The sequence below is a fragment of the Psammomys obesus genome, unplaced genomic scaffold (genome assembly GCF_907164565.1).
Source record: "Psammomys obesus unplaced genomic scaffold, mPsaObe1.curated_primary_1811, whole genome shotgun sequence".
Lineage (NCBI taxonomy): Eukaryota > Metazoa > Chordata > Mammalia > Rodentia > Muridae > Psammomys > Psammomys obesus.
In genome coordinates this window covers 21,582,855-21,594,281 of record NW_026595981.1, presented here as the reverse complement: position 1 = coordinate 21,594,281, position 11,427 = coordinate 21,582,855, and the positions used below count along the sequence as shown (strand labels likewise).

Sequence of the window (11,427 nt, the reverse complement as noted above, 5' to 3'; positions counted from 1 at the left end):
ATCCCAGCACTCCAGGGAGGTGGAGACAGGTGGATCTCTGTGCGGTGGAGGCCAGCCTGGTCTACAAAGTGAGTCCAGGACAGTCAAGGCTACACAGAGAAACCCTGTCTCAAATAAAGCGAACAAACAAATACAAAATGAACACCGAAGCTTAGACCCCAGCACACACGTGAAAAGGTAGGACAATGACACAAGTTTTTAGGTCAGGCACTGGAGAGCGGAGACAGGTGGATCTGAGGGCTCTGCCGACCCGCCCGCGTAGCTAACACAGTGAGCTCCAGGCCCAGTGAGAGACATTGTCAATGATGTGGAGAGTGACAGAGGAAGATACTGGATGTCTGTCGACCTCTGGTCTCCAGATGTGCACACACTGGCAAGAGCATCATCCCACACAGAGATCACAATTCACAGACTTGGAGGAGACTAGAAAAGTACTATTGCTGATTGTGCAGATAAAAATTAAGCAGGGGCTACGGAGATGGCTCAGTGGTTAAGGGCACTGGTGGCTCTTCCAGAGGTCCCAGGTTGGATTCCCAGCACCCACATGTCTGTACCTCCAGTTCCAGAGAATTTGGTGCCCTCTTCTGGCCTCTGCAACACTGCACACACATTGTCAGACACACATGCAGGTAAACACATAAAAATGTTAGAATGTAGATAAGCAAAAATCTTCTTTTAGCGACTCAAGAGACATATCTGAACTAGTGAACATACTCGGGACCCTCAACCATTAGAGAAGATGTAATGCTGACAAGAACGGGGACAAGGCTGGGTGATGGGGGAGGCAGAGGCAGGGGGATCTCTGTGAGTATCTGAGAGGCTGCAGAGTTCAAGGGCTACACAGCGAGACTTCGTATGAAGGAAAAAAAGAAAGAAAAAGAATCAAAACAACAGAAGCTTCAGCTTTCATTCATGGCCGCTCCGGGCAACACTCAGGGCTGTTCACCGAGCTAACGGCTCTCTTCTCGTGTGACCTGCAGTCCTGCTCGTGGGAGCTAACCCAAGGGACCAACAGCTTAAGTCCTCACAGATCTGCACATAGCTGCCTGAAGCAGCTCTATTTATCATGGCGAGGGCTTGAGGGCAATCAAGCTGTTTGCTGTGGCCCTTTAAGGCATCACAGGCTTGGCCCTTCAATGGTGGCACTATTGAAAGGTACTTTGGGGGGTGGGGCCTCATGGGCACACCCCTGAAGAGGAGGGTGGGGCCCAGCCTACCTTTCTCCCTCTTCCTCTTTGCTCCCTGGCTAACAGGATGGGCAGTTTTTACTCATTCACCCTCCAGCTGCAACAGAGACCCTTACACTAGAACTGGAAACCTCAGAACCGTGAGCCAAAATAAACTTTTTCTCTCAACAAGTTAATTACCTCAGATACTTCACTAAATGGCCGAGAGCTGAGCAATCATCCTCCAGCAGAGGAAGGCATAAACAAGCCATCAAGTATCCAGTGGGCTCTCCTTCAGTATCAGAAGGAAACAGGCTATTAGCCCGGGATGGCGGTACCTGTGTGTAATCTCAGCGCTTGGGAAACAGAGGCAGGAGGATCGGGGCAAGTTCCAGGGCGAACCTGGTCTGCACATCAAGATTGTTTCAAAAGCAGACAAGCAAAACAACCAAAAGAAAAAAGAGTTACTGGGTCATGAAAAGACATGAGGTGACTGGCCTGCACCTCCAGAGCATGGCTGCATCGCGAGTGGGCCCGTGTACTCCCAATGTCTGCCCTGTGTGATTCCTACACGACATTGTGAAAAAGGCAAACTGCAGCTACAGTGTGGAGGGGAAAAGGAAGACAGAGCACACAGGATGGTCAGGGCTGTGCAGTGATTTGTATGCCACTACAGTGACGGACACATGTCACAACATAAATATATCTAGGCCCAAAGAACTCGAATGTCAACTGTGGCTGCCGGTGGGTAAGAGGTCAGAGTCTCAGCCATGCTGGGTGGAGAACCCAGGGCCATGAACGGAGCTGGAGACCTGCAACAGGCGGATGTGACTCTATGATCAGCTCTGTCATGACAGACCTTCCATCTTTGGGGTATGTGGATAATACAAGAGGGTCCATGTGGAGTGGACAAGGCTATTTTTGTGTCTTCTGCTCAATTTTGCGAACTTGTGGCGCTAAGGATTTTGTAAAATCAGAGAATCTTCAAGATGCAAGAGGTAAGAAAAATCTTGCTGGGTGCAGTGGTGCACACCTGTAATCCCAGCATTCAGGGAGGCAGAGGCAGGTAGATCTCTGTGAGTTCAAGGTCAGCCTGCTCTACAAAGTGAGTTCAGGACAGCCATGGCTGCACAGAAAACCTTTCTCAAAAAAAACAAAACAAAAAGAAAGAAAGAAATCTTAAGTAAATAAAAATAAAGGCCAAAGTAAAAAGACATTTAAGTTTTGTTGTGGTGGTGTTTGAGACAGGATAACTCAGGCTGGCCTCAAAGTCACAGAAATCCCCCAGCCTCAGCCTCTCAAGTACTGGATATAAGCATGAGCTAAACCACATTAAAAGATGTTTAAACTGATGCTTTGCAAAAGGAGGTACAAAAGCCTTTGACAGGTGTGATCAGGACAAACGAAGATGGGGCTGGAGAAACACTCGGTGGTCAAGAGCACTGGCTGCTCCTCCAGACGACCTGAGTTCAAGTCCCAGCACCCACGTGGCAATTAACAACCACCTGTAACTCTACTTCCTGGGGACCCAACACCTCTGCAGACATGTGTGCATAGACACAGTCCAGGTAAAACACCCATACACGTAAAATAAAAATAAGCATAAAAAAACAAAACAACTCAGCTGTGTTAGGGACGTGGTTCAGCCGGAGTCCTTGCCTAACACGCCAAATCCCTGGGTTTGATCTCTACAACAGCTTGGCCCAGGAGGCAGGAGGATCAGAAGGTTACGGTCATTCTGAGCTACTCAGCAAGCTGGAGGCCAGCCTGATAGAGGGAGATGAACTCTCAAAATACAAAGACCCCAGCAACCCCTGGAGCCGGAGAACATGGAGCAATACTAGTCAGGAAGGCTGAATCTGATCTCAGAGTCCCTGGTGAGAACTCCAAAAGGCAGCTGTAGGAATCCAGAGAGCTGGATGTTAACAGTCTGAAAGTGACCAGGAGGTGGCGGCACACATCTTGGATCCAGCACTTGGGAGGCAGAGGCAGGCAGATCTCTGAGTTCAAGGCCAGCCTGATCTACAGAGTGAGTTTCAGGACAGCCAAGGCTACACAGAGAACCCCTGTCTTGAAAAACCAATAGATAGATAGATAGATAGATAGATAGATAGATAGATAGATAGATAGATAGATATTTAAAAAGAAAAAGAAAAAAAAAACAGTCAGAAAAGTGGACTGTGGGCTGCTGGAGACTCAGCTTTGGCAAGAGGCACACGACTCCACCCTCAGTGGCAGAAGCAGGGCTCTTCAGCTGAGAATAAGCCTGGCGTGTGCTAGCCCTGAGCCTAAGATGCATGGGGGAGGGGGTCAGGCTCTGCATCCGCTGCTGCAGTACCTGGAAACTCACACCCATAGCTCCCCTCGAGCACACCCCTTTAGCAGGGAGAGTATCACTTAGGAGGCCTTAAAAGTTGGAGAGGCCTTAAAAGGGGGCTGGAGAGATGGTTCAGTGGTTAAGAGCACTGACTGCCCAGCACCGACATGGCAGCTCACAACTGTCTTTTAAATTCCTGCTTCAGGGGATCCGACAGCCTCACACAGACATACATGCAGGCCAAACACAAATGCACTAAAAAACTAATATTTTTAAAGAGTTGGAAGGCAGTCCTCCACCTGTACAGAGCAACTCAGTTTCTTTTTCCCCTCTTATTGTGCTCCCACCAGACTCCTCATGCCCCCACTCTGTTTTTTAAGATTTACTTATTTACTATTCTGTCTGCATATATAGCTACATGCCAGAAGAGGGCATCAGATCTCATTATAGATGGTTGTGAGCCACCATGTGGTTGCTGGGAATTGAACTCAGGACCTTTGGAAGAGCAGCCAGTGCTCTTAACCTCTGAGCCATCTCTCAACCCCCCCCCCCACTCTCTCTCTCTTAAAAGAAACAAATGCCAGGGCATCTGCAGCCCTGGCTTACACAGCCTATGCTGGCCTCAAGCTTGCAGTGAATCTCGGGGTCTCTCAGGTGCTGGGGTTGCGCTCTGTGTGTTTCAATCTGTAAAAGCCCCTGTTTTTATTTTTTATTACTCTTCTTCTGCTTGACTTATTTTTTATTTTTTTAAAGATTTATTTATTTTGACTTTATTTGTGTGAGCGTTTGCCTGCACATATGTATGTGTAGGAAACACCTGCCACATTTATCTAATTTTTAAAAACACTGTGCATTGTGTTGGTGTAGGTCAGAGGATATTTTGTGAGAGTCAGTTCGCTCCTTCCAGAGAGTTCCAGGGACTGAACTCAGCTTGTCAGGCCTGGAGGCAGGCATCATTACCCACTAAGCCATCTTACTGGCCCTGAATTTGTATTTGAACTTTCTCAATATTGGGAAATCTTTGTTATATTTTTGTTTTCTTTTTTTTACTTTTTCTAATTTTTTTTTCTAATGCATTTTCTCTATTTCTTCTCTTTTCCTCTCATTTATTTAACTTTGCTTAGTCTCCATTTCCCCCCTTTCTCTGCCTCCTTCTTTATCTAATTCATTTACGGCTTCTACAACTGCCTGAAATAACTTTTAACCTCAGAACACCTTTTGTATTACTTAAGTCATTTTCTGCTCTATGGTCATTAACAGACACTAGCACGCTTCAGTCCACTCTAAGTGTTATCCATGTCAATGGTTTGATGCTGCTTTTACAGCGGTTGTTTTCTCTGAGTGGACCAGGGACTGAGCCCTCCGGGGTGGGCTGCTCCATAGACAGCACAACACAGAAACATGGGAAAGCTGCCAACAGGCCTTTTCCAAAGTCAGAGCTACTTTAAGAGAGCTGGAGAGATGGCTCTGTGGTTGAGGGCACGTGCTGCCCTTGCAAGGACCGGGGTTCAGGTCCCAGGATCGATACGGCTCAGACCTCTGTAATTCTAGTTCCAGAAGATCCCCCTACAGGCCTGTGATACACACATCCATGTAGGCAAAACACACACACACATACACACATATCCATGTAGGCAAAACACACACACACACACACACAAACACATCCATGTAGGCAAAACACACACACACACAAACACATCCATGTAGGCAAAACACACACACATACACACACACACACACACACACGATACTGTAATAATAAAATGCTAGGTGAAGCTTTTTCAAAAGTTCGCTAGTAAAAAGAATCAATTGTTGAAAAAGGACACAAACAGGCAGATAGATAAATTCAATTTAGGATCTGGTGAGGAAAGTCAGCAAATTAGAGGAAAAGGTCAGCAAAGAAACAGAAGTGGGGAAAAATAGAAATGTTGGAAATGAAAAACCCAATAAATCAAAACCAGCAGAAAGCCCTGCCAATAGACTCAGCGGAGCAGAGAAGAAATGTCAGGGCTGGAGTGTGGGCTGGCTAGTTTTCTGCCAACAGACACAAACCAGAAGGACTCTCAACTGAGAAAATGTCTACATAAGACTGGCTTCTGGGCAAGTCTGCTGGGCATTTTCTTGACTCATGATTGATATGGGAAGGCCCGGCCCACTCTGGGTAGTGCCACTCCTGGGCTGATGATCTTGGGACGATCTTCGGAAAGCAGGCCATGAGGAGCGAGCCAGTAAGCAGCGACCTTCCATGGCCTCTGCATCACTCCAGACTCTTGATTCCTGCCCTGACTTCTTCTGATGGACTGGGATGTGGAAATGTCAGCAAAACAACCCTTTCCCTCCCAGAGTTGGTCATGGTGTTTCATCACAGCTACTGACTGAGACAGAGGGTGTGTGGTCAGACTACAACAGTGAAACAATAGAGAAAAAAAAAATGTGCACATGGCCACAATGACCAGGAACTTTGGCACAGAAACAAGACACCAAACCTCAGCATTCACAAGATGGAAGGAGCTCAGACTAAAGCTAAAGGAGTACAGACTCTAGTCTATGAACACAGGAGAAAAAAATGCCAAATCTAGAACAAATGAACACCCAAGGAGAACCCCAACAAGCGTGAAAAACCTCTTCAAAACAGACTAAGGCAAGGTGTGAAAACAAAAGGAGCCAGTATTATTAGCTCTAAGGGGAAATGTTGGCTCATCTACAAAGACTGATCCATCAGAGAACCAGAAACGCTCTCCCCAGCTGGCAAGAGACCAGCAAAGCATGGAACTGCACATCACAAGCCCTGTGTGACTATCTAACAACCAGGACCCAGCAGAGCTATGATTTGAAACTGACAGAAAACTAAGACCATTTCAAGATGAACACAAACCACATCGGTTCTGGAAGCCAGGACTGCAGAAGAGACTCACAGGAATCCTTTACACAGAGGAAGAAAGTCTCCATCATGAGAACACAGGAAAGAGTAAGTCTTGTGAGGAACTGATAAACGAAGGTCCAAAACGATAAACCTGAAAAACCTTTGATGATAACAAGGGAGAAAAAAAAAAGAACAAATATCATAACCCAAGCAATTAAATTATAAGAATTAGTAAAATCACTCAGTCATAGCCTTCCATGTAAATGATCTCAACCCATCAATAAAGAGACACAGACTGGCCGAATTAAAAAAAAAAAAAAAAAAAATCACCAGCAAGGATTACCGCAGACTGAAAGAGAAAGGAGTTACTCCGCCAAGAAAACAGAAGCTGAAAACATGCCGGTGTGGCAAGATGCAATAAGCAAACTCCAAAACAAAACCAGAAGAAATAATGAAGATGCGCCACACAGTGAAAGGAATAGGCAGGTGTATGTCTCGGCTGGCAGGTGCTTACCCAGCATGCACCAGGCTCTGAATTCATTCCTCAGCATGGGAGAAAGGTCACCATCATTGGACCACAACAATTAATAATAAAAATTATTTGAGCCGAGGACATAGCTCAGTTGGCAGGTCCTTGCCTAGCATCCATGAGGCTCTGGGTTTGAGTCCACAAAACTCAGACTCGCAGTACGCATGGAGGTTCGGTGTCCTCCTGGCTATAGACTGAGTTTGAGGGCAGCCTGGGCTACATTTTCAAGGGCGTCAACAACACTCTCTCCTGTCCTCCGTGGGCACCAGGCAGCAACAGTGCAAAGACATTCGTGCAGGCATAACCCATGCGCGCGCGCACACACACACACACACACACACACACACACACAAATATTTAGTTAAAAAAGATGGTCTACAGAGTGAGTCCTAGACCAGCTCTGTCTTAAAAAAGACAACAAACAAACAAACAAAACCCAGCTACCACTGAAAGAAATAGACTAAGACAACAATAAAAAAAAGATGTGACAAGTGTGCGCGTGTTCATACAGGTGACAGACACTCCTAACCGTGATAAACGTAGTAGATGGTCCCAGCACAACAGCGAGGGGCTGAAAGCACTTGCTGCTCTCCAGAGGACCTGCGTTTCTTTCCCAATCCCCAGGCCGGACAGCTCACAACCCCCTCACAACATCCAGCGGATGGATCCTCTACCTTCTTCCAGCCTCTGTGGGTACTGCAAACACACACACACACACACACACACACACACACACACACACACACACACACATTATTAAATCCCAGCACTCAGGAGGCAGAGGCACGCAGATCTCTAAGTCTGAGGCCAGCCTCGTCGACAGAGTGTACTCCAGGACAGCCAAGGCTACATAGAGAAACCCTACCTCAAAAAAAAAAAAAAAAAATGTCCCCCTTAAACTACACTTGGACTTAACTGGTAACCACAGTATTCCTTCCAACAGATGGGGAAGACTCATTCTTCTCATGGAGTCTTCTCTGAAACGGACTACATTCTAGGCACAAAGCGAGTCTGGACACATACAAGAGTCAAAATAACTTCACCTATCTCATCGGATCAAAGTGCAATAAAAGTCGAAATCAACGTTGAAAGAAACTCTATAGACACTTGGAGACTGAGAAACACACTGCTGGATGACTAAGGAGGAAACCAGGGAGGGGGCTTTAAGGGAAATGTTACAGCAACAAGACAAGCGCTTCATTGAAAATCGAGTGTCCTCAAGAAGGCTCTGCTGGTAAAGTCACCTGCCATGCAGGCCTAGAATCTGAGTTCAGTCCGTGGACTCCACATAAAGACGACAAGGGAAAAGTGATGCCAAAGTTGCCCTCTGACCTCCACACACACCACAGCACACGTACTCACATATACACGTATGCGCGCGCGCACACACACACACACATAATAATGGTTGCTTTTTCTAACTCAGAAGGATCTCAGATAACCATTTAATGATGAACTTCAAGGTTTTCCACAAACAAGAGGGAGCCACCCAAGCAGCATATGCCAAGAAATAATAAAGATCATGTAGAAACTTTCAAAGCGGAGACTGAAAGAAAGAACAAAGCAACCAATCAAATAAAAAGCTGCTTTTCTGAAAAGAAAAATTAGCCTGGTATGGAGGCACACCTGTAATCCCACCTCCCTTGGGAGGTAGGGGCAAGAGATTAAGAGTTCAAGCCTAGCCCCAATCACATAACCTGGGCTACAGCACACCCTCTGTAGGGGCTGGAAGGAAGTAATATTTATACAATTAGAGAAATCTAGAAGGGCATTAGGAAATACCTTTAAAAACTTACATTCAAACAAACAAATTGCAAAACCAAAAGAAGCTATGGATAGAGTCATAAAGACCATCAGATTAGCTGGATAATAATCCCAGCACTCGGGAGGCAGAGACAGGCGGATCTCTGTGAGTGCCAGGCCAGCCTGGTCTACAGAGTAAGTTCCAGGGCAGCCAGGGCTACACAGAAGAACACTATCTGGAAAAAACAAAACAAACCAAACAAAAAAAAAAAAAAAAAAAAACCAAAAAAACACCCAATCAGATTGGGTGTAAACTGCCCACCACAATTCTGCTAAATTCTACCCTCCATCAAAATAAACACACACATACACTATATATGAACTAATTGCCCAAGCTCCACCAGCAAAGCGTCCCAGGCCTGGTCCTCTGACTGTATTAAACTTCCCCTAACAGTCTGCTGTGTCACAACAAACCGCTGTAAAATGTGGAGAAAGGGAAGGAGGCCGGAAACGGGCCTCACTCTATCGCTGGGGCTCTTCTCAAACTCTATGAAGTCCAGGCTGGCCTTAAACTGGCTCTTGGTATGGTGCATTTCCTGTTGTCAGCCTGGCATGAAGGGCTAGAGGGCAGCAATAGCGTCAGACACTCCCCAGCACACACGAGAGTGCGGTCAGGCTCAGTGTGAGAACGCCGGCACAGCACACCCAAGGCCCTGGGCGCCATCCCTAACATGGCAAGAAATGCCAAGGCTGGGAAGTATCGGGGCCCGCATATGCCAAATAAATGACTAAACCCTCCACCGTGGGCTCCTGGTGCCAGCTGACTTGAGGGACACAGCCGGGCTGCTGGGTGACTTCCACCAAGGCCCCGGGTCTGCGCTCCTCTTTGTAGCAGTCTTGTTCCCACTTTACTTCATGGCCTCTACCTCATGAAGTCTGCTCTGGATGCCTGGGGACCCCAGGCTTCCCTCTGTGACAGAAACTCCTACTGGAAGCCATTTTGGCTGAAATCTCAGGAGGAGTTAATGTTACCCACTAATTCCAAAGGTCACTGGCTGGCCAGGGCTGACTTCAGCCTCTACCACCCACTCTTGCCTTGGCTCTGAACCAGGCCCACCCGCTGCCCTCTGGAGTCAGCCCTGGGGAAGGGGTGAGGCAGGAAGGGCAGGGACAGCAGCCTCCGGGTAGACAGATCTGGTTAAAATCCCGGAGAAACCATTTTTTGGTGTGAGACCTCTTACGTCATCACCTCTCTAAGCCCTTGTTTCTCTCGTCTATAAGGAGGGGTAACAGCACCCAGCTTTCCCTCCCTAAGGTGCGTGTGAAGGGGAGTACCACAGCTCCCTTCCTGGGACCAATGGCTAACCTAACTCCTTCTGCAGGAGAAGGCTCTGGGTCCACACTTTGTAGCTGTCACGAGATTGGCAAGTGGGGAATCTGATGATTCATAAAATTACCCCTATGCTCCTAGAACAGTGGCTCTCAACCTTCCTGACACTGCGGCCCTTTAATACAGTTCTTCATGTTGTGCTGACCCCAACCATAAAATTGTTTTCATCATTATGTAAGTAATCTGTGTTTTCTGATGTTCTTGGGCAACCCTCGTGAAAAGCGACCCATGGGTCGAGAACCACTATCGCAGGCAAGGGCTCTTTGAGTGGGCTCCCATAGAGGCCTCTCTCGCCCTCTGCTGGCCACTATAGTTTCTGCATCCTTCCCAGACAAAAGCAAGAATCTAGCAGAATACAGGGCTTCTTTCCAGGAGTCAGAAGGGAGGTGGAGTAGTGGCTGGCGCCAGAGCACTGTGGAGGATGTGGCCTTGGTCTGTGCTCCCTGACCTGACCTGTGGGTGTTGGGCCCAGACCTCCAGACACCCAAGTCACACAGTGTGCCCAGTTCTGCAGGCCACCTCTCCTGGATCAGCCTACGAGGACCCTCTGCATCTAGACTCCGGCCCCATGGTACTATCCTTGCTTCTCCCTGACTCTCCTGCCAGTCTTGGTCCTCTGCTGAGGACTTGGGTTCCTTCCTGTTCCATCTTGATGGCAGCCTGTCACTGCTGAAGGCCTTGCAGCCACCTAGCAGTTTCCTCCTTGGCTGTGGGGCACACAGGCTGGGCAGGAGCAGAGCCTGGTCCTGGGCTTCCAGGATCCAGGTATTCAATGGGCACTTACATGCTGGATCAGTGTCTCCACAATCTTGTAGCGGTCTGGCATGTGGGTGACCATGTCTGTCATGTTATCTTCAGATGTCCTCACCAATGTTGGCCCGAAGACCAGAGCCAGGTTCCGGGGCTCCATCTGGGTGGGGGAGGGGAAATTCCTAGCATCACCGCTTTGAGCATGACCTCCAGTGCCCTGCACTGACCTCCTTCACTCCAGGTCACTGTGACCACCAGCCCCAACTCTGATACTTCCCTAGGTTAGGGCATGAACACCTCACATAGGCACGCAGAGGGTGCCAAGCAGAGGACAAGCCAGCTGGTAGGCCTGGCAGCCATGATCAATGCCCACATCACATGCCCATGCAAGGTAGCCCTGAGAGTTAATTAAAACAGAGGGGAGCCTGACATGGGAGACATGCTGGGGAGTCTATGGTCTTAGAGAACAAGGAGAAATCCTATCACTCCAGTTCAGAACCAAAAGACAGAAAGAACTGGATCAGGAAGATGCAAAGTGAAGGCCTGGATCAGAGGACAAATGGCCACCATGCACGGAGGAGGCGGCTCTTGGTGTCCTCGTGGCCTCAGTAACTCAGGAGCTGCCTCTAAGAGAGAATGGTGCTAGCCGGCCAGTGTGGTCAGAAC

The 11,427-nt window shown here is 47.9% G+C and overlaps 1 protein-coding gene across 4 annotated transcripts in view; it reads right to left on the bottom strand.

The window, feature by feature from the left end:
* The window catches only part of Arhgap23 (Rho GTPase activating protein 23), a 93,453-nt gene that overhangs the window by 12,493 nt on the left and 69,533 nt on the right, over positions 1-11,427 (bottom strand). For all 4 annotated transcript variants that reach the window (XM_055619626.1, XM_055619625.1, XM_055619627.1 and 1 more), the window contains exon 20: positions 10,796-10,921. In XM_055619626.1, the coding sequence (XP_055475601.1) occupies positions 10,796-10,921 (126 nt within the window). The remainder of the gene's footprint in view (positions 1-10,795; positions 10,922-11,427) is intronic.